A 23,830-nucleotide genomic window follows, 5' to 3' on the forward strand; every position below is an offset into this window, starting at 1 on the left:
ATGTTGCAGGAGCCTGCCATTTCAGCCTGTGCATCTCTTTCTTGGATCTTCGGTCATCGAGTCTTTCAGCGTTGACGCCAAGATGGCCTTTGGGGTTTTTGGGTCTGGTTACCTTCAGCTTGGTCTTGTTGGCATCCCTTGCTGCTTTCTTCATGGCTTCTGCTCTTTCAACATCAACAATGCTCCCTACGGCTCCAATCTTGCCTCCCTGTGCCAGCTCAGCTTCTTTAAAATGTTACTAGCTGTCACTTGTGAGACCTATGCCCTTCAAGGATTCTTGTGGTCTATGGGTTCCAGCTATGGTGAGGTGTGTAAGTCGCTGCTTCAAACCGGCCTTGAGAGTCTTCGGTACAAATTGGGTGCAGGCTTTGCAGTATTCGGTGTTGTGATCAGTCAGGAGACACCGGTTACAGACCTTTTACAGATACCAATGCGTGACATTGTGATTGCCGTTTGAGTAGAATTTAAAAGGGGTGTTCTTCAAATCTGTCCCTCTCCTCTGCATTCTCCGGCAAAATGTTCCTCAGCAACAGGGTTCCCACCCTGATCGGGAGGGGAGTGTCCTCTCCCCGTCTGTGATGTTCCTTGTGGCCTCCAGTGATTTGAGTGCTTTTCAGTGTACTTCCCTTTTTTCTTCTCTTTGGAGCCCTTCTGATGAGCTCTTCTAGTGAGCTCCCAGAACCAACGGCTGAAAAAAAAAAAAAAAGAATCTGATGGCGTCCATCTAAATACAGGAGCTCCCATGCGCCATCCGACATCACACAAGGGATGAACTTGCCACTAAATGGTGGTCAAAGATACACACACACATAACAAAAAAAAACTGGAGGACAAAACACTATTCCAGACCCAACAACTACATGGCAGAATAGATGTACAGCATCTAGAAAGGGTTTCATGCTGCAAAGCTACATTTACACAGAGCATGCTCCAAACTAACCTGCCACAAGCACTGATAAAGAAATAGGTTTGGCTTTTGTGTATTGGGAGTATACAGAAGTATGCAAATAAGCCAACCACCTACAGCACCCACTTCCATTAATAATTCCAACAGACATACACCAACCAACAAAAAGAAAGGCACCCATGCGCACAAACAACGATTCAAGCATTCTTGACCAGCATATCTACAGGCAACTGAAGTGTACAGCCCAATAAACCTACATGCCACTAGAGCACTCAGCCCAACAAACTAAAGCTCTGTGCAGAAATGGGTCTGGTGCTGATCTTTAAGGCATGTGGCACAGAGTGATGTAGAGGTAAGGGGGTAAAGGGCTCTGTGCATTAAGGGAGCTTGGGGTGATATGCAGCAGGGGGCACAAAGTGATGAGTCCTTAGGAACACAGAGTAGGGGGCCCTAAAATGATGTATAATGGGAAGGTCACACACCAATCTTGAGCAGGTCGGAACAGTGTTAGAGGAGTCTCTAGTTCTTATACGTCAGCTGTGAGAAGCAGATCCACAAAATTGTATTTTTTCTTTGCATTCTGAGAGTCAATCAATCAATCAGATATTTGTATAGTACAACTTCTCACCCGTGGGGTCTTAAGGCGCTGGTGAGAAGCAATGATCAGTCGAAGGGCCAGGTCTTGAGGTCCTTCTTGAACTGATTCAGCGAGGGTGACTGCCTGAGTAGGAGTGGCAGCATGTTCCAGGTTTACACGGTGAGGCAGGAGAACGACCTACCTCCTGCTGTGTTCTCCCTGATTCAAAGGGATGGCAGCGAAGGCCAATGGAGCAGAGCAGAGCTGTCTGGCAGGGGCGTAGAACCATAAGCGGTGGTTGAGATAGGCTGGTCTGATGTTGTGCAGGGCCTTGTAAGAGTGTGTCAGGAGTTTGAAGGTGATACGTTTGCTGATGGGGAGCAGATGGGCGGAGATGTGGTTGTGGAAGGGGATGTCCAGGATGAGTCTGGCTTCTACGTTCTGTATTGTCTGGAGTCTTGCTTTAAGTTTCTTTGTGATGCCAGCATAGCGTGCGTTGCCGTAGTTTAGTTGTCCTGCTGACGAGTGCGTGTGTGACCGTCCTGGTTTCGATGGGGATCCACTTGATAAAAGGATGTGGTTAGTCTAGAGGAATTCTGTGAGCTGATTGTTGATAGTTTATCGATTACCTTGGCCGGGAAGGGAAGCAATCAGATTGGTCTGTAGTTTTTCCATATCCCTTGGGTCAGCGGAGGGTTTCTTCAGTAGAGGGTTAATCTCCGCGTGCTTCCAGTCATCCGGAAAGGTGGTGATCTCGATGGAGTGGTTGACTGTCTGGCACAGTTCAGGGGCGGCTGTGGCGCTGGTGGACTGGTATTTATAACGGGGAAAAGTAAGACGAGCGAGAGAAAACGCAGACAGCATATCAGGACTTGATAAGCTACACATTTCCAACATTTGTCCAGACAGAATTTAATTGGAAAGAAAAGCTGAACATGCTGTGTGTGATTTCTTTAGCAGGTTAGGACATTATCTGTGGATAGATACTATTTTTAAAAATGTTCATGTATACCTAACTGGCAGATAAAGGCGTACACGTGCAAGGACAAGATGCCCCATGTCACGGGTAACACCTGCAGCTAGTCGTGTTTGTACACAGCATTCTGCAAACTGTAATTTTACAGCCTGTGTCTGGTGGTAAAAATCAAAGCTAACAGTTTCAGAATGCAAAATTCCATAGGCTAAAACTCCAGAATTGGCTGAGGAGATCACATGAGTTTGGCAACATAGCAAAAACATGCATGGATAGATAAGCTATATTAAAAGAAAAAGCATATAAGCGTAAGGCCTTCCACATGAAAACAATCCACTGCGTTTGGACAGTGTGGGCGGTGTCCTGACTCTCTCAGGCAATAATGCATGTAGAGGTGAAAGGACTCACTACAATTTAGAGCCTCAAAAATAACCCAGGCCATGAAGCAATCCTTTCCTGAAGCTTTATGCTCTGCTGAGAACCTCACTCACTCTAACATTTAGAAAATTACGAAGAGCATATCCACTCCACCCTAAATAACAACCGTTCTAAAGCTCCCTCGCTGTTAAGAGCTCATCTCATCCCCTCGTCCATTAGTAACTAAAATAAAGGCATCTGTAAACAGTTCTATTTCTACCTACCCAGTCAGGTTATGCTATTTGCTTAATTGTAATGTTCTGGTTCCATGAAAAAAGGTGAAATTACACTGGCACAGATTAGCCATGGGAACTGTTAAATACCGGTCTAGATTGTTTTATGGTTTGCTGCTTTGGTGTTCTGTTTTCTTGGTGTTCCACATTTTAAGACAAAAAATTGTCCTTTGGTAAAAATGTCAGTAATTTTCATTTATTCTGCTCCCCAAACGTTTTCTAGCCAGGGGAAATATATTTTAGTGCAGGTACTAATGGTCGACTCCAGCAAATGTATGTGACTGAATGCATGAAAGATGGGACTCTCACTACACTGCCTGATTCAGATGGTTTCTGTGCAAAATGTATTTTTATCTATTATTTCAATAATGATCTTCAAATGCATTTTTACTAATGGAATTAAGTGAAACTATGTTCCTTTTCTAGTAAGATTCCTTACCTCTAGTACAGCCAAAATGAAAGTAATCAATTTCATATATTGTACCTGGCTCCCTAATCTCTATATCTGGAGGTAGTTGAGACCTTTTCATTTTTACTAAAATTATACATCTGATATACTTGCTCAGAGGGGTTTTCAGTAAGCCCCCTTCACTCACTGGTCTGTTGTAGCACCACCCACATTTCATTCACTGGCTAATTTCATTGTGAATGATGGCATTCTGCTCTTCCACAAGGAGCACATCCACTCAAATGTAGCTCCCTAAAATGTCCGGGACTACTACCGCAATGGGTTCTTTTTACGACGAAAAACACGTTTTGACTTTGTCATTTTTTTTCTTAGCTTGATAAGAGTCCAGCAGCTTCGTCAACAGTACAATTGTGCAAAAACTATGAAGAAACAAAAGCAGCATGGTCAAAGCCAAAAGGCTGGTGGTCATTGCCAGACCTACTGACTTTGGCACCTCTTATTATATTATCAAAAGGCCTGCCATGAACATTACAAGCAGCAGTCATTAAGCCAAATCTAGAGTATTTATTCAGCTAAATAAGACTTGAAATACAAAGTTGACAATGAAATTGGGAAACCATATGAAATTATCTATAGTAATTCAAATCTTATTGAATCTCAGCTGTTGGACACTCCTATTCTGTTATCAAAGCTCAGTGTTGCTTTCAATTAGCTCTTCATTGTGAAGTTTAAAGAGTTCCAAGTTACCACATGCTTTAACCTGCGGAATAAAAAGCAACTCTCATCACTCAGAGATTGTCACATTTGATACAATTTTACATTCCTGAAATCCTTTGTGTTCACTTGTTCTCACAATTCATTGCAGGAACGGTGGCTAAGAAATATGGTTGCATGGCTGCATTTGATTATTACAGAATATTCCATTTCTTTATCATAAGGAGCTGCTGCGGGACCACTAAAACGTGGTGGCTTACACCTTTGTTAGTAAAGACGTTTGTGAACAATAATGTCCTACATTTTTTGCATTTTATCACCCTTCTACTTGCAGAAGTACCATTGCCTTGCTGTCATTTTTCGTATTCTTGCTACTTAAAAGTTCAGATAGGGCCGCTCACGTATTAGCTTTGTATTACATAACATAAAAGTAGTACACAGTCTGGATATTATTCCAAATAGATAATTATAATAAAACTACTGAAGAAAAGAAAATGCACAAAATGTTTGTAACACTGCCACAGTTTGGTTGTTTAACAACGGCAGAACAAAAACAGGCAAATACCTCACATTGGCTTAACTATACTATTTCATCCGGCAGAAAGTTAACACTTACTTGGAGCTTTACGCCAGTCGTATGGGGCACCTCTGATATCTTGATCCCTTGCATATCCCCATTGCACCATACTCTGTACCAAATTGTAAAAGTAAATGCCTGCAAACATGGGGCAAATATAAAACATAACCTGTCAGCTTAGATGTGGAACTAAACCAAAAAAAAGTCACCAGCATCAGTAACAATAATTGTACAACATGAAAAGATACCTAGTTATCAAATCGTTGTTACAGCAATGGGAGTTAAAGTAAAGGTAATAGTAACTATTTCTGTATACCTAAGGCCCAAAACACAGTTTCACAGCCCAGAAGAGGTAAGTTTTTTGGCGCCTTCAGAGGGTTACTGATAATATGGTTTAAATTGTGGTTTCCTACTGGGACTCAAAAAACATGAACTTCAAAGGTTCATTGGCCACAGTCGCATAAGGACAGGTAAGTCATGTCCTTATGATTATATATATATATATATATATATATATATATATATATATATAGTTACAGAGTATTACAGCCACCCCATAGTTATAGTTAGGATTCCCAGAAATAGGAATTCAGCAGATTTTTTTTACTGCTAATTACGCTGCACCAGTTTAATTAATATCTACAAAACTTGCAGATCTATAGCTTTTTCTACATTGGTAGATGATGGAAAATTCCGGGGTCACTGGTCAAGGGGTTAAAAAAAAAAAAAAAAAAAGGAGGGGGACGAGCTGTCTTAAGAGGAATATTTTCACCAGCCCATTATCCATACATTTTGTATGCATGTGTAGTGGCCAATCGGCCAGTGGATTTCCATGAAAGTTGGCAGGTTTATAGATTATAGTGTGCAGATGATCCTTTTTGGTAGTACAAGTAAACTGGGTAAGTTTTTTTGTTAGGTTAGAAGGCATTTTTTTTTACTTAGTGCCATCTATGGCCACTGTAGTTTTGCAAACGTTTGTGTTATTTCAGCAAAGTACCAAGGTATGTGCCGATGACATGGCATTATGTGATTGGTTAATGATCTGCCTTCACAAAAGCTAATGCAGCCATGTTGTTTTAAGTACGCTTTGGCTGTGTTCTGGATTAGCGCCTTACCTATAGGTAAGTATTAGGTTCCATATTTTTTCCCTACCTATTACCACTTTATTAAGGTGGTACTTGGTTAGGGAAAATTATTTATAAAAGTTTCTATATGTTTTTTTTTTAAATTACAAAGTATCACGGTGCTTTCTAGAAAGTACTGCTGTATGTGGGGAAAAAAAATAAAAAATACACTATACTTCAAAATATTTCACAAATATACTGTACTACTGTGTATATTAAATTTTTGACTTTTGTTTAAAATAAATTGCAGAGTACAGTGCTACTTAATAAATAATTTGTACAGAAATTATAAATTCACTTTACCACGCTATACTTCTTTAATATGGTGTACTGCAGTGTATTTTCCATTTTTTCTATACATCTTTTTATTTTTCTTGAAACTACCCCAGTAAGTAAGGGAAAGCGCGATTACCTGCAGGAGGAGGAGGCGTTGACTAGTGTTGGGGCAGGAGCCCTTTAAAGACTTGCTCGCGCTCCCGCGTGAAGCGCGATTACCTGCAGGAGGAGGAGGCGGTGACTTGTGTTGGGGAAGGAGCCCTTTAAAAACTTGCTCGCGCTCCCGCTTCCGCAGGAAGCGCAATTATCTGCAGGAGGAGGAGACTTGTGTTGGGGCAGGAGCCCTTTAAAAACGTGCTTGCACTCCCGCTATGCGGGGCGCAACCCGGGCCAAGGGCGGGCCCGTCCTGCGCCCGTCAGCGCCTGACAGAGGCTGGGCTCGGCCACCCCCCTAATATCCTACTTTCGGAGGAGTGAGGACTTTGATTTGCAGCTGTGCCGGTTCTGTGGATAGGGGATCTTGCTGACTTTTGCGTGGTAAGGGCTGGAGCCAGGCGCCCCCCCGCTCATTGGTTCTTGGTGTTGGGGCAGGGACAGCCCCTTCACGACTCTTTGCGCGCCCGGTGTCGCGGGTTGCGCTTACAGAACTTTGCTGACTTTCGCGAGGCAGGAACCAGGCCCCCCTCGCTTATTGATCCCTGGTGTTTGGGGCAGGGACAGCTCTCTCAAGTTTTTTTTTGTGCGCCCGCTGTTGCGGATCGCGCATAAGTCCGTCCTGTGCCCGTTCGCACCGCCTCTTCTTGCTCTTGGCGGCTCCTCTGTTTTCTTGCCATCTGCGGTAGGGGCTGTGGAGTGTATAAACTATCTCACAGTGCGGGGTGTCCAATAGTAGCAAGAGAGGCTTATTTGCATCCCTATAGTTCAGGTTTCACCCCAAGGCAAGAAAGATGGGTCGACGGCGTGTGTGTGTGTGGGGGGGTGGGGGGGGGGGGGGTCGAAGAGATGCTTGGATCAAATAAAACCTTAGATGTTTTTTTTTTTTTTACAAAAGGCCGTCGGGGCTCTAGAGAAAGAAATAGAGCTGGTGCAGCGCCGTTTAGCTGTTCCATCTTCTCCAGCTATTATTGTAGCCCACGACGTCCTTCCCATACCGTCCACCTCGCATACAGGATCTCTACCTATACCGACCACCCTCTCCCTTTCCCCTGTAGGCATCCTCCAGGAGTCTCAGGGTGAAACGCCACATGACCCCACTCCACCTGCATCCCTGATTCCGTCAACCAGGAGCTCTTCCAAGAGAGAGCCCACAATCACCGTTGTTCCCAATCCCAAGGGCAAGAGGAAACGTAGGGAGCCTGTCATTATAAATAAACGTACCAGGACTTTGAGCCCCCTTCATCTGACCCAGCTCCCTAACAAGGTCATGGGTCCATCCTCCCCGCTTCTCACAATCAACCAACAGTCAAATGGGTCTCTTAGGGTTCTCATAAGAGAAGAGATCTCCAAGTTGCTACTTCCAATTTCAACCCGCCTTCAAATAATAGAGGAGAAATTAGAAGCTTTTATTAAGTCACAGAAGCCAGTATTCCCCCCTACTATAGATACTTTACCTCATTCGTACCATTCTTATCCTATTCAGGAGCAGGTTAGTGTTAAAAGACGACCTGCCCCAATGAGTAAGAGCCACTTTCCCTCTATAAATCAAGATAAAATCAGTTCTGCTAGAGCTCCAAATACTCTGAGTATTTCTCCGCTGATGGCTCCAGTCCATCCTCTAGACAGGATATCCTTTCCTCCAAACTCAGTGCCTAGTATTGGTACCTCTAATTCCACTTGTGACCATGTTCCCTCTGGCTCCTTGCAGAGGACCCAGACCATCGGCCCATCTGGAATAAGAGCACTGCAACTTCCCCCGGAGTCATGCCCATTTGTTTTGGTTATTTCTAATGTGCGTGTACTTAAAACCAAACCCTCGGAATCCTTTGCTGAGCTCAAAAATAAGGTTATCCATTGGCTGCAGGCCAACGCGGGGTTTGCATTTTCTATGACATCCTCAATTTTGATGGTGAGAAGGGTTGGGTGGGTGGGTTCTCTAGAAAAGATCGGTACAGGGGATTGTATTGTCATCAATTTCAACTCCCCTGTTCTTGTACGGCAGCTTGTGTTTTAATGCAGATAGACCATATCCTTCAGCAGGCATGGTCTCTCTATGTAGACTACAAGCGTTTTATCCACCTGCACGGCTATCCATGAACAGGCAACCTCTATTGTTTTGTAAAGTTTCATTTGACACTGAGATACGGTCTAGCCTTGACCTTGGCCCCAGACATCCATCGCTGTCGCTTTCGGAGATAGATTGACTATGTGATGGTCCAGGGGGAGAGGATCCCAACATTCTTGTCTCCGAGCACACTAATCATACTGTCCTCGATGTTCCTATTTTAGCAATCTCATCGTCTTTGATGGACCCTGATAATCGGGGATTTTTTAAAAACATTTTTCATTCAGCTAATAAGGAGGGGGCTCCTTTTTCTACAACCATTTCTAGGGATCCAGGCCTCTATTGCTTAGATACCCCACTAGATTTGAATTCATTGGGTTCACCACTTTGCGAAGTGCACACCACACAGGACAACACAGAGATAGGCAACCATATGTCAGCGGGGAATAGTATGACCCCCGGCTGTACTGCCCTTAGCATGAAACACCTCCCTAAGGAAGTTAGATACACCAAATCTAATGATCTCCCTAAAGTTCTCAGCTGGAATATAGCAGGGCTGGAAAGCAAATTGCAAAATTCGGAATGGGGCCAATTTGTTGATGAACATCTACTATGTCTATTCCTAGAAACTTGGGCGATGGGTCCCAAACACAGATTAGGCTTTAGAAGCTATTGGGTTCCAGCTCGAGGGTCCCCCTCCGGGAGACCTTCGGGAGGGCTACTCACATGGTTAAGTAGTTCTCTCAGATGTAAAGCTGTTGCAATAGATACGGGCTGCCCTGATTTACAGGCCCTTTTGCTAACAATCTCCGAGGAGAGATCCTTACTAATAATCAACATTTACAACAGGAGTGAGGGCAGCCTCGTAGATTACGATGCTATATCTCTACTGGATAGCTTACTTAAAAACAATTTATCACATTTTATTCTGATTGGAGGGGACTTCAATGTCACATTTGAGCCCAACCCCCTGGTTCAAGAGATATATCAAGAAGAGGATGCCTACTGGGGGATTCCACAGCTAGTCTCTAATAAAAAGCCGAGACTGAACAAAACAGCTCGTTTAATGGCTGATATTACATTAAAATATGGCCTTCAAGCCTGCAATGGTCGCTCCTGCTCTGACATAAATCTGCATCCCACTTTCAAACGAGGAGGGTCTAGAAGCCAGAATGATTATATACTCCTCGATATCCGACTGTGGGGCCATATGGCTGATATGAGAGTACAAGAGCATGTAGAGAGTGACCACGACCCACTGATTCTGTCGACTAGAGGCCTATTCCCTTTACTTGAGAAACCCCACTCTAAGGCTTATGCCCAACAGCTAGCTCTATCAAATAATAGATGCAATTTAAAATGGGAATCTGTTACCACATCCCCCAAGCATCTCTCTTCAATATACAATCTGCTAGCCAACCATATGGAGTGCATGCTCCATTATAAAGAAGACGATGAGGGTGATAGGCTTTTAGCAGCCCACAGCAAACTGTTTGATTCCCTAAAACATCTTTTTACAAAAGAGATCACCAGCAACCCCAAGAAAAAGTGCTGGGCACAGTGGTTTACCAATTCATGTAGGGAAGCACAGCTCACTTTATTGAAAGCTCTAAAAACTGGCCAAGTTGAATCCATAAGAACAACCAGAAAAGATTATAAGATCGTATGCACCAAGGCACGCAGAAACTTGGAAGAGGCTAGATGGGCTGCTATTTTGGAATCTGCTAAATCAAAAAAGATTCCTCCAGGTTTTGGAAATTAATAGCAGAAAACTGTGGAGACTCCGCCTCTGTACCTGGCACATCAATTCTCTCCACAACTTGGGTCGAGCATTTTGGCCAATTATACGCAGGTCCACCTGAGGCATCTTTCAGGCCTCTTGACGTCCCAATAATCCAAGATGCTACCCGATCATATTCACCTTAGCTGAAACAAGCACCGCTATAGATTCATTAAATTGGGGAAAGGCTCCAGGTCCTGACAAGATTCCGGGCGACTTTTACAAGACAAGACCCGACATATGGGCTCCTTATCTAAATCGAATCTGCAATGCAATCGCAGCAGGAGCCCCTATCCCTTACTCATGGAAAGGGGCTGAGATAGTTCCCATCTTCAAAAAAGGTAGCCCCAATATTCCAGCTAACTATCGCCCGATCAGTCTCCTGGATAATTTTCAAAAAATGTATGCTAAATATCTTTTGTGCCACCTCGACGAATGGATCTTGGAATCTAATGCCTTATCTAATCTACAAGCAGGGTTTAGACCTGCTGTGAGCACTATTGATCAAGTCTTGAGATTCCTGGCAATTAAATGGAAGAATGTGGACTTGGGGGGGGGGGGGGGGGGGGGGAGGTGAAATCTGTATGTGGTCTTCATAGCCCTGAGAGCTGCGTTTGATCTGATCCCCAGGAACATGCGATGGTCGACACTCTAATATGGGGGTCCCTTCAGGTCTTTTGAACCTTATCACCCGACTTCATGACAACACCTATGCTTTAATTAGATGTCGCAAGGAGGGTGAGCTGACAGATCCTGTGGCTATCAACAGAGGTGTCCGGCAGGGGTGCGTTCTGGCTCCTACTCTTTTTTTGCTTTATATTAACAACTGTATCTGTTATCTGGAGAATTGCACAAATGACTCGCCCAAATTGGCTGGGGTAAAAATCCCCTGTTTATTGTATGCGGACGATACAATCTTCCTAGCCAAATCACCCATGGGGATCCAAAGTTTGGTTAACCAATTTTCTGTTTTCTGTAAGGATTTTGGGCTCAACGTTAATGTTAAAAAGACGAAACTTATGATATACAGCACTCCAAGAAAACGACCACATGCCAGAATTGAAATTAATTCAGTCCCGCTTGAGAAAGTGGAAGAGTTTCACTATTTGGGAATTAGATTATCGACCACAGGAAAATGGGAGGCAGCCATTGATAAAGGGGCACTTATCTTAAGCCAAAGAGGTGGGGCCCTAGTACGTAGGTCCAGAAAGGCACCAAGTTCCCCTCTGATCACAATTGCCGAGATCTATAACGCCCAAATCCGTGCGGCGGCCCTGTATGGAGCGGAACTCTGGGGATTACATAGAAGATTGGATATTTTACAAACAAAAGAAAACAACTTCCTCAGACAGGTTTCTCGGTTAGGGGTAGGTACCCCAATCATTCCTCTCAGGCTCGACTTAAGATTAAACAGCATCAAAACCATAGCGGCCCTGAGATCGCTTTCCTATTGGATCCGACTCTGGAAAACTGCCGAACTTGAACCATACAGGGTGGCGGTGAGGGAACTTATAGCCACTCCTCAGGGCCCAATCAAAATTCAATGGTTGCAGGAGATGAAATCTGCCTGGGTTAAAAATAGCTCTCCCATTACTGGGAACACCCGGAATTGATTCCCAGTAATGCGAAACAACTTGTCAAAAGAAGATACTGGGAAAAAGCCAATGAAGATCTACTGCGCCAAAACGGGCGGGGCAGGTTAACAACAGAATTCCTTCAATTCAAACACGAACCCTGGCCCGAGACTTTTATGAACCTCCCTATGCCACCTTATGCTCGTGCCCTCTATCTACAGCTCAGATATGGTTCCCTGCCTATTAATACTCATACGGCCCACTGGTCATCCAGAGACCCCTCAACTGACAGATGTATATCTTGCCTTCATTATAAAGAAACGACTGAGCATATTCTGTTCTTCTGTCCTCTTTATAAGAGTCCTAGAGGAAAGTGGATTATCCCCCTCTGTGAAAACTTATTATTGTTGGACAGAGCGAATGCCATCAGAATATGCAAATATGAAACATCTACACTGGTAGCTTCCTCAGTTACCAAATTTTTATCGGAGGCTTGGTGTATCCGTCGCAAGCATATTTCTGTGAAAGGCCCTTAGAGCTTTAGGCCGTGCCCTTGTTTATTTACAGAGGGAGATTAAGAAAATGTATATTCCTTCGTTTCTCTTCGTATTTTTAAAACGTGCCATATACCCTGTCATTATTTTGAAACTATTACTTCGTATGTGACACTTTTTTCCTGTATTTTACTAAGACTCCGTGGCCCTTTGCAGGAGCAAATTGAGATCGCACAAGCTCTCAGAGACGTTTATGTCAAAACTTGCAATTTGCCGTATTTTAAGTTTGATTTTAATCTTAGCTGTAAGGATTTTACTGAAATATTTTATATGTTAGTTGATTACTAGATTTTCACAGTATTCTGAATGATTGTTATTATGAATTATGATGAGCTATCGCGATTCCAACGGATTTTATATGATTATGTAAGATTGTTCTTTTTCTTTTTGTAATTCTAAACGGTCCAAACTTTTTTGGACCGAATGTATTTAAATAAAATAAATACCCCAGTAATTTTTAGGAACTAGCTTGGAGCTCCACAAGTGTTTTAAAAAATATATAGAAAAGTCTAAATACATTTCACAACCTATTACCACTTTAATAAAATGGTAAGAGGTACAGAACAAAAAGATCTACTTACCTATATCTAGAGCCCTAACACAGAACACAGCGAAAGTGTGTTGAAAACTACATGGCTGCCTTTTATGTCTTGTAAAGACAGACATTAGTCAATCAAATACTTCCCTGTCATCTGTATACCACGAAGTTACCAAGGTATACTGCACCACATTATATAACTAAGTATTAAGGACTTATAACTTTAACACTATGCAAACTACTTACATCTCCCAAAAATGACCATTTACACTTCATAATATATATTTATGTCACATTACATGTACACCCATTCAACCACTTTCACTCTACGTCGCCACTCTACACTATACCAAGCCATTTCACGCCACTCCAATGTATGCTAGGACACTGTACACCACTCCACATCCCTCCACTCTACACCACTCGACTGCACTTGGCGACAATCTTATTTGTATTTTACAGTACGCCACTCTACGCCATTCTACCCTACGCCCTTTGACTTCAAGCATCTCTACGCCACTCCATGCTATTTTACTCTACGCCACTCCACTCTATTGCTATGCCACTCCACTGTACACTACTCAAATTTACGCCACCTGACTGTGCCACCCCACCCTATGCTATGCTATTTCACTGTACATCACTAGCCTACTCCACTGTACAACACTAAGGTGTACAACACTGTATCTCTGCAACACTCCACTCAACACTCCACTCAGTTACACTATACTACACAATTATAGTCAAAAAGGTCAAAACTTAGTTATAGTTAGGAAAAAGTTATTTATTGTTTTGTATACAAACTTAAACTACACAAACATTAGAAATTCGAAAGTTATAGTTATAACTTACATTTATAATTTACACCCCAGCTTCTAATTACTACAATTTGTGCCCCTCTGAAAAGTGTCAACTTGCTAGCCACACTACAAAAGCTGCAACTCACACCTTTACTATGCACTGCTTATACCATTTCACATTACATTACTTATACAATGTCCTATCATGCCTTACACTTCCAGTACCTCAAATGAGATAATTTGTGAAAACAATAAATCTTGCATTCACAGACTGTCAGACATCCTCCTCTGATACTTTAGGCTCCCCAGTTGCTCCTCAGGTTTGCTTTGTCATCATGGCAATTTTATTTCAGTGTTCTTCTGTTTGAGTTGAAGTTGGCCCGAGTGTCTAAACCAAGGTCCCTGCTCCTCTAATGGGTTCTTTTAACTTTGGGACCTGACTGGTCCACTGTAAGTGTTTAGAGAAGGAAACAAATTAAACAATTTTTGAGACTACAAATGTCCAGACTGATTCTAAACATGGAACTAAAACTTGGAAACAAATAGTCCCTTTTACTGTCAATGGTAATCAGTGATTGCCAGGCTCCAAATTGCACAACTATTCATTTCTGCCCCCTCTTCTACCCCCTCAGGAGCTGTGAAACCTTGTTCCTGTCCGGTTTACTTTCTCAACTATCACTCGGCTCAGAGCCCCAATGGCCATATGTTAAAAGAGGCATTGCCTTGTGAGTATTTTTAAGGTTGTGTGCCCAACTCCACAATAAGCCTTTGGTTCAACATATCTTGACTTATTAAGATCAGCTTCCCAAGACAATGACTTCCGCATTCCAGGCACTCCACTGGTGGCTGGTTCATCCCCATACGAAACAGGAAGTAGATCTTCAGGACTGGACTCGAACTACTCACAACACAGTTAATTGGGGAGGGGAAGATGGTTAATTCCCCTTTCATTTTAGGCACAATGAAGTTGCCATGGCCTCCAACCGAAAGGAACTACTGACATTACACAGGGCGATTCAGGATTTTGCATTACTTCTGAAAGGTCACAATGTGATGGGGAGATCCAACACCCAGAAGTGATGCGCTTATATCACCTGATGGTAGGAAGAGTCCAGGCCTCTCAACTTGATTTCTTGCAGCCTTTGCTTGGGGCAGAATTAAATCTCCACTTTAATGTGGCCAATTACATCCCAGTTGTTCTAAATATTCAAGAGGAGAACATAGATCTTTCCCTCTCATCACAGATTTCAATGTCCCTCAAAGCTTATCACCCACCAGGGTTCAGGACCCTGCAATGGATTTCTTCAATCCCAGGCCAATGCATTCCCCCCTTGCTTCTGGTACTAGGACTCAAAAAGCCAGCACCTTGGACCCAAGGCCCACATCTCTATGGTCTGCCTTTCCTATATTTCCCATTATTTCTAGGGTTCTAACAAGATCTGGAAGGGGAGTGAGGGCAGGGAGGATTGGAGGGCGATTCAGACAGTCCCCTAGTAACAATTACAACTGTGGCACTGCCTTCGCTGTGATTGTCATTATGCCCCAGGCAGGTTTCCCACTCATTCCTCACTTCTCCTACTCTTTGGTGGCTGGTGGTCCACCACAAAGACTTACTGTCAATAAAAATTAAAGATTCAGTCGCAGAGAGCGTAGGTCTTTGGCTCTGGGGTTTTCAACTGTGATGTTTCTATAATTCAGGGACCATTCTAGCTTGGTTACATGTGCTAAGCACTGGGAATTGTTTTGGTGGGAAGAAGTAGGATATGAATTTTCATTCATGTTACCCGATCCTCGACTTCCTCAGGGATGGTTTTTTAAATGGCATGATTCGTGAATCCTTAAGAGTGGGAAATCATGGTCTGCGTTAATTTTTGGGGAGTGAATTAGCTCTGCTGAGTCAAGGGCCTACTGGCTTCTCCATAGATTTAATCATGCCAGATCCATGATTTTATCCTTGGTTTCTACCTTGGACCTCCCCTTTTGTTTTCCACAAACTCCAAATTGTGCGGCGTAAATGACTTTAGGAATCATCACTGAAATTCCTTCACTTTAAGGTAGTTTTCTTGGTTACCATCTCTGCGCATCATCCCAGTGTGAAGAGCTCCTTTCTCTGTGAATACTCGTAGATTCTGTTTTGGCCAGAAAGCCTTGTCCTTCGCTTCTCCCTGGACTTCTTGCCAGTAGTTCTTTCACATTTGTATCTCCAGATTCTCCTATCTGGCTTAAGCACAGATAAATAAGGACAGCATGAACCACATTTCTTGGTTATTCAGAGAGCAGTGAGGTTCATTTGTCTTGTTCTTCGTTAACTATTTCAGATTCTCTGTTCACTACTTCTGGGGGATTCACTGTTCACTACATCTAGGGATGCAGGAAGTGAAAATACATTTTCCCCTTCTTCCATGCAGTGTTAGCTCCATTCTGAAATGTTCACTATTTAACTGTTTACAAATTCGACTCTGCTGTCCTTAAGTGGGTCCATCCAGGACATAGCAACCGTTAAGGCTAGGACTGCCTCGCTGTTTGAAATTTGCAGCACAATTATCTAGGGTTTCCCTGTCACTTAACTCACATTATACACTGGATGTACCTCAATCTTCTGCGCTTTTTGGAGGCCAGTACAGAGAGCAGCTCAAGTAACGTTCCTCTACACTGTACTAAAGATGAGGTGAGTGTCAGGGTTTTTGGTCAGCATGGACTCTTTTGTTGGTGAGGAGATTAATTCCACATTAGAAATTATTTCATCAGCTCAGCAATGACGGTAGCACAGGGCTAGAGGCAACCAACTAGTGTCTCCAGTGAAGTACAGGATGGCATCTAAATGATGGCTGCTAAAAATGTTTGAAATTAAATCTGAAAAAGCCCATAAAAGATGTTGAGTGAATCCTGGTTAGAGCACTGAACCAGTTTGTCAATTATATGAAACAATTCCCTTAAGAACTCCGAGACTTACTTCAGTGAAGTGCACTGACGTCACGGATCCTTCAACCCGTTTTGGGTTCTTAGTTACCTATCAAGAATTCTTGACGATGCAAATAGAGAGCTTCGGCACATAGCATGTTGCTAACAGTTTTGAGGTGTCAGTGTTTTCGTGTTAGATGTGTGCTGCCTGCTCATAATAACTTGTTCCAGGATATTTAGAATGTTCGATGAAGTAAAATGATCAGTGGATTCAGTGGTAGGAAAAGCCAGACAGAAATCAAGAGAACTGATATTTCTGAAACGCCCTAAGGTAACAGCTATTTTATTTTGTTACATTAAAAAAAATAAGAGTCAGTTCCTAGTGCAAACGCTTTGGGAATCCCATCTTAACAGTCTGGTAAAAATATTTTCCTTCTTTAAAACGTATTGCTGTATGTGATGTTTTGGGAGTGAGGGTGAAGGGGAAATTCCAATTGCTATTAGCTGTAATGCTTAATTTGGGCACTATTACTTGGTGTGAAGAGATTTTAACCAAGGGTGCAGTGTAAAAATGTTTGTGTATGCTTGGAATTTATATTTGTAGACAGATATGGTGGCAAACAGGTTAAAGGAGTAGCTGAATGTCTTCATTACAGTAAATGAAAAAAAAAAAAACTAACATTAAAACATATTCGAAGTTACTATTTGTAAATATGTTTCAACTGCCTGCGGTATGAGGAAATTAGACCTTATGATAAAACACACAAAAAAGCTTTCAGCATCAGCATAAATTTAATTATGGTTAACTCCCTTACCACAAACTGTGCTCATAGTAATGCGATAGACTGGCACAATCGTCTAAACCATAAAAAAAATGAAAGCAGACGAAACATTGACTCATTGCTTTCGTGAAACAACAGAGTACCAGGAAATGTCCACAGAATCAAATTTAGTTTTGACTTCTGGCTGGTGGCTAAGAGACCTATCATACAAGATGTAGTTTTACTACGTTTCCTACTATATATTGGCACAGTGACATGCACTCCTTTATCTTCAGCAACTTGGAAAATGGTAATTGCAAAGATGTGCATATGCGAAAAGATGCAAAGCCATCTACGGTGTTTACAAAAAAAGAATACTTTATTTCACTTACCTAGGGTTTCCTTCCATCTTGGAATAAAACTACAATGACGTGCATACAACTTGAAAGAAGATGGAACTCCAGCAGGAACCACACCGCCTGAGCTACCTTCAAATCAGCCCTCAACAACTAACACCACCAGATCAAAACTGCTAAAAAGAAGGTCCTGACTCACTGGATCGAGACCAGTCCCAACCAAGCCTAAGAACTCTTCACTGTCATCCAAGAGTTCAATTACCCGTCAGCCACTGATAACTCCATCCCCTCCTCACAGGAACTCTGCGATGCCCTAACCAACCACTTCAACAACAAGATAGAAACCATCTATAGAAACTTCCACCCACAATCCTCCGATCTCCACAACATACCATCAACCACCATCCCAGGCCACATGCTCACAGCGAACACAGCCACTATAATAAACTCCACTTACTCTGGAGCACCCACCAACCTCTGCCCCCTCGCCCCCCCCCCCCCCCCCTGGCTTTTTCAACCTCGGAAGAGAAGAGATCGGTCTCCAGCTCACCACCGTCCTCAACGGCTCGCTAACCACACCCATCTTTTCAGAAGTCTAGAAACGCGTGGAGGTCAGACCCCCCCCACCCTTCTCAAGAAACCCTATGAAGACCACAATGAGCTTCAGAACTACAACCAATCTCTCTGCTCCTGTTCCCCGCCAAAGTCCTGGAGAACCTCCAAATCATGGAACACCTGGAGAGAAACAACCAACTGGAATCAGGCTTCGGAGCAAACCACAGCACCAAGACAGCTCTGATTGCTGTGACAGATGACATACACACCCTACTAGACAGAGGAGATTCAGCCGCCCTGATTCTGCTCGACCACTCCAGTAGCCTTCGACACAGTCTCCCACACTCATCAATAGGCTTATTGGAATCACAGATGATGGGCTCAGACGGACTGCATCCTTTCTCACTGGGAGCACCCAGAGAGTCCCCCTCCCTCCCTTCACCTCGCCAGCCAAGCACATCATCTGCAGTGTCCCCCAAGGCTCATCCCTCAGCCCAACCCTCTTCAATGTCAGCATGATATCACTTGCATACACTGTAAGGTCGCACAACATAAACATCATCTCCTACGCAAACGATACACAGCTCATCCTCATGCTCTCAGCCGACCCAACCCTGATGAAGATCAACTTCCTCAACTGTATGAATAATGTACCTGACTGGATGAGGGACAACTGCCTGAAGCTCAACACTGACAAAATGGAAGTTCAGATCTTTGGCAGACACATGACCCTCTGGAACAACTTCTGGTGCCAGTAAGAACTCAGACCCACCCCCACACCCAAAGATCATGCCCGCATCCTCAGCATTATTTTCAACAGCAAAATCTCCATGAAACGTCAGGTGAACGACGTCTCCTCCGCATGCTTCCACATGCTCCACACACCAGGCAAGGTTTTCAAGTGGCTCCCCCTCAACACCAGAAAGATGGGCGCGCAGGCCCTCATCACCAGCAGACTAGACTACTGAAATGCACACTATGCAGGCATCACCACTGAACTCTGTAAAGACCCCAGATGATCCAGAACACAGCCACCACACTGATCCTCAACCTGCCCAAGAGAACCCACATCACCCTGCACCTGAAGGACCTCCAACGGCTCCCAACTCAGAAGAGATACCAGCTCAGACTCCTGATCCATGCCTACAAAGCCCTCCAGGACCAAGGATACACCTGCTTGAACCACCACTTGCACTTCCACCGACCTCCCAGGAATCGCCGATCTGCACACCATGCCCTCTCACAGAATCCTCACATACGCAGCTGCGGCTCCAGAGGATACTTCTTCTTCCATCTCACCGCCAAAGCCTAGAACTCCCTCCACCCCACCCTTGTTGACCCACTTCAGGAAAGGGCTCAGGACTTGGCTCTTCAACTAATATCTACAGCAAGAGCCTGGATACCCTCTCCGGGGATAAGCTTACTCTACAAGCACAACCTGATTGACTGAGAGGGAATAGGGCCTGTCAAAGTGGTAGCCTAATTAGCAGACAGATACTCATGCTTTTCAGTTTCAGTTACCACACTCTTCTGGCCCAGTTCGGGGTAATTAAGATGACTCGGGGCAAGTCATTCTTGATCATCTTCAAAACTTGCGGTAGGAGAGCTAGTGGTAGGAAGACATTGAGAAGTTTCTCATTCCATTCCAGCCGGGGTGCATCTCCTAACAAGTGCTTTCGCTGAAACTCCAACAGGCAAATTTCCTGCATGAGTCAGTAGCCCCAAGGAGCAAGCTGTGGCCTACAGGCTTTAAATGCTTCCACCACTGGGTAAAATTCCTCTCCAAAGAGTCTAGACCCATTAGAAGGTAATCACCATCAGCGATGCTTTCATGTCCCCAGAAAATCCAGCTGAACTTATCCAGGTGTGCCTTTGAATCACAAAACTGACACAAACTGCTTTGTTAGTCCAGTCCGTGCTGTCCAGGCCTGTGGAGATCACCTATTTCGCCACTTACTGCCCATCACAGATTGTCCGAGCCAGGTAAGCCCTAATGTCTTCTGGGACTGTCTAGCAAGATCTCACAGGCCATGTCCCACCCGACATGCATGCAGCAGAGTAAAAGACACTGTTTTTGGGCCACAGTGCTAAGCTTGCAGAAGAAAACTTCAGTATGCCAAAAGTATGAATCCATTTGAATACACTATTCAGGGACCTGGCTGAAAATGAGTTAGGGTTAACCTTACTGGTCGGCTGCAGTGCAATGAGATTTTCCGGGGAAGGTTGGCAAGGAAATCTTATCACTGGGAGCTTCCCTGTGCCACTTGGCTACTTGTCCACAAACCGGAGGACAAGAATATGGTTTCGATTCTATAGAAACCAAGGAATCCATGAAGACATAATTCAATGGGAGTAAGGGCTTTGAGGTTACCGGCCAGGGTTGGTGAATCTCAGTGAGATAATTTGCCTCAGCTTCACTTGAAGGCAACTGCAATACTAGTAATTAGTACCTTAGCTGCCCTCTGAACCACCACTACAAATGAGGCACTGTCCTCTGCTGGTGGCCCAAGGGGGAAGCAAAGCTCAGTTTGAGGGAAAGTGTTCAAGCCCACTGCCATTTTACAAGTCAAGGTGTAAGGTATTATCAGTATAATGAGGGGGAAGTAAGTCATCCCCTGCCCGATCATTATCAGTATCTTGGGGTGCTCCCTGTTCTGGTACAGAATCAGAATGAGAGCCAATAAGAGAACAGAGCTTCTGCTGATTGTTGCATTGTGGTAGACGCATCAGGTTGCACTCAGGTATCATGACAAAGGGGCGGGCTTCAGTAATTTCAAAACAAGAAATAGGACAAGCCTGGGCTGATCGTGGTTCACATGGGTCTGCACTGGATCATCGATCAGCATCATTCAAGCTGCCACTGACCATGGGCTGTGTGGAAGAGGTATGGAATGTGGGGCCGGCTTGTAAGCTTGTACCTGTGATTGTATGTGCCCATAGCAGTTATCGGGGGAGACAGTGTCATAGGAGGACATGCCAATGGTAACCTAAATGGAGGACCCTGTGGATCTATGGGGCCCAAAGGCACACATGAGGGATTTTAAAGCACACTAATTTGCAGCATGGCCTCCTTGAAGGCCTCCATTTGCTACATAACCTAACAGCCTAAAGAACCCTGGCGCATTGGAACTAGCTGAAATATCAGTTACCTGGTTGGAAACCACAATGGAGTGAGGCTTAACTCTTGAGACCCTCATGCCTTCTCATTAAAACCATAGTGCTGAGATGGGGTTGAGTTCTGCTTTGCTATCTTATGCTTGCACTTTGACTCAACAGAAGATTCTGAGTGGAAACCATAGTGGTCAAAGGAACAGCCTTGTGGCCAAGAGGGGGCCTGCGACTTAGACCGGAACGGGGCCTGTGTGATATCCATGACTACTTGCCATGCTTGGCAATGTACAACTTAACATCTGAGTCTTGGGCTGTCTTCAGATACACTGGGCGCATTGATCATGTCTTGGAATTGTGACCAGAGCCCAGGCATCAAAGATGCAGCTTGTGTGGTTCTGTGACCAACACCTGATTGCAGTAGTCTTGGCACAGTTTGAAGCCAGTCATTTCTGAAAGGCACACAGTCACTAGCACACTGTGTGGAAACAATCTGGAAATGTTGAAGATGGACAAAGATGGGAGTGGTGTTCCAGATCGACTAACAATGGAGCAGTAAGAAGGGAACTGATGCCAGCACACAGGGGTGGCGTGCGTTTGCAAATCTGCACCATCATTTCCAGAGGTGTTCCGAGGATGCTTGGAGCAGATGACATCACCAACTGACAAGCTGGAACACAGATGAAATAAATTATCTGGATCCAGTCTGTAGCCTCTGGATATTTTCAAGGGGGCAAATCTGCAGTTAGAAGTTTCCAACTGAAGCAGCCAACCCTGAAGGTATCACTTGGACCAGAATGCACCTGCCAATCACATCTTAGGTCTGGCTCATTTAGGTCATATTTTAGCCTTTTTATCTTATCTACAGCCACTGGCTATCTATCTCTAAAATAATTCTATTTAAAATTATATACTTGACATATAGCACTTCACTCTTCATAGCCAGTATTTTTGCAATCACAGAGGGTACCCTACTGGTGTTGAGTCTTCTCTTATCTAGCAATCGAGCTCAACCAAATCTTTCAGGTTTTGGTAAAGAGCCTAGAACATGGCTTTTATCTACCACTCTAATGACTTTGATACCTTTTGTGTTTGGATCTTGGACTTTAGTGAAGGAAAACAATTTGAGCTCACTGTCATAGTATATAAATCATAACCTAGCATAGACTTTAAGAGAAATTATATACTTGTCCATGCAGGTGCTGACCTCTGTGAGGCACTCACTCACTGAAGCCATACGTAAGGGTTGCAAAACTACAATACCACTCTTAAGATTTGCATGGCTTCAAGTTCCAGCCAAAAACAAAGGAAACCCAGGGGTAATTTTCAACTCAGAATTAACATCCGCCCATCAGAACAACAGGGATGAAGAGATACTACTTTCCAAGTGCCTTTGCTCTGCACAGTTCCACTATTCATCAGGCAGACTGGGTGATTCAAACCATTGTTTATGAGCCAACTGTTCAGTGCCATCTGATCTACACATGCCCACCCAAGAAGATAAAGGAAAAACTGAAGTGAATTTAAGAAAGCAGCAGATGCATTTTCCCTCAAGAGCAAAAACGAACAACAACGCTACCTCCAAAGCTCTAAATTGGCTGGTGGAACAGTGAGGATAAAATTCAACATACTGTGGACAGGGCACAACCCATTCTGAAATAAGTGCAGAAGACACATTCACACACAACAAATCACCCAAGGCAGACATTGCCTACCATCCATACATAAGTTCAATAGACTAACAGACCAAATCCTTATTATTTAAGAATTCAAAGCAGTGGAACATACTGTTCCCTTCAGACACTCCCCTCCCCCTAATCAGGTCAGCCCTGAGAGCATAGCCAATCGATCTGCGTTTCAGGAAACCGCAGCAAAAAAAAATTATGCAAGTGATAAGTTCACCAACTAAGATGCAGTCATTGTGTGTCAGCTGGATTTAAACTGTGGCAACCATTGCATATGGCAAGCATCAGTGCCTCAGCAGCCTACCGAGCACACCATCCCTTACAATTCTTCTACCAGATCACTGCTATTAGCTAATATTACTCTTACATCCTCTTGATAAAGACTTCCCAGACTAGATCAACCTATGCACGTAGCATGCAGCAGTTTAACCATACACATCGCCACTGTTCAAAACTGCACTGCCACTTTGAAACTTCGAAAAGGCAGAATGTCACAGAAGTATCCAAAACTGAAATTAATTGCAATGTTGACTTTCTCTACTGCTATCAATGATACATTGAGCCTTTTATCATTAAATGTAGGCTCCTTTGACAGAATTTGGGTTTTTCAACAGGTTAGACAGACATGGATTTTAACTGTGTGCAGTCTTATTCTCTTATTTGAAATAAATCTGCTCCAGATTTGAAATATCATGTAAAAATAAATTAACTTATCAGAAATATTATGATTTACCAGGTTACACATGTATTGCAAAGTAGCATCTGCTACGAAACAAATTATGGTGGAATA

At 43.6% G+C, this 23,830-nt stretch overlaps 1 protein-coding gene across 1 annotated transcript in view; it reads right to left on the minus strand.

Moving 5' to 3' along the window:
* Window positions 1-23,830, minus strand: part of PLA2G15 (phospholipase A2 group XV) — a 196,293-nt gene that overhangs the window by 42,917 nt on the left and 129,546 nt on the right. The window contains exon 4 of the mRNA XM_069217260.1: window positions 4,847-4,945. Coding sequence (XP_069073361.1) covers window positions 4,847-4,945 — 99 coding nt within the window. The remainder of the gene's footprint in view (window positions 1-4,846; window positions 4,946-23,830) is intronic.

This window comes from Pleurodeles waltl, chromosome 12 (genome assembly GCF_031143425.1).
Source record: "Pleurodeles waltl isolate 20211129_DDA chromosome 12, aPleWal1.hap1.20221129, whole genome shotgun sequence".
In the NCBI taxonomy this organism is placed as follows: Eukaryota; Metazoa; Chordata; class Amphibia; order Caudata; family Salamandridae; genus Pleurodeles; species Pleurodeles waltl.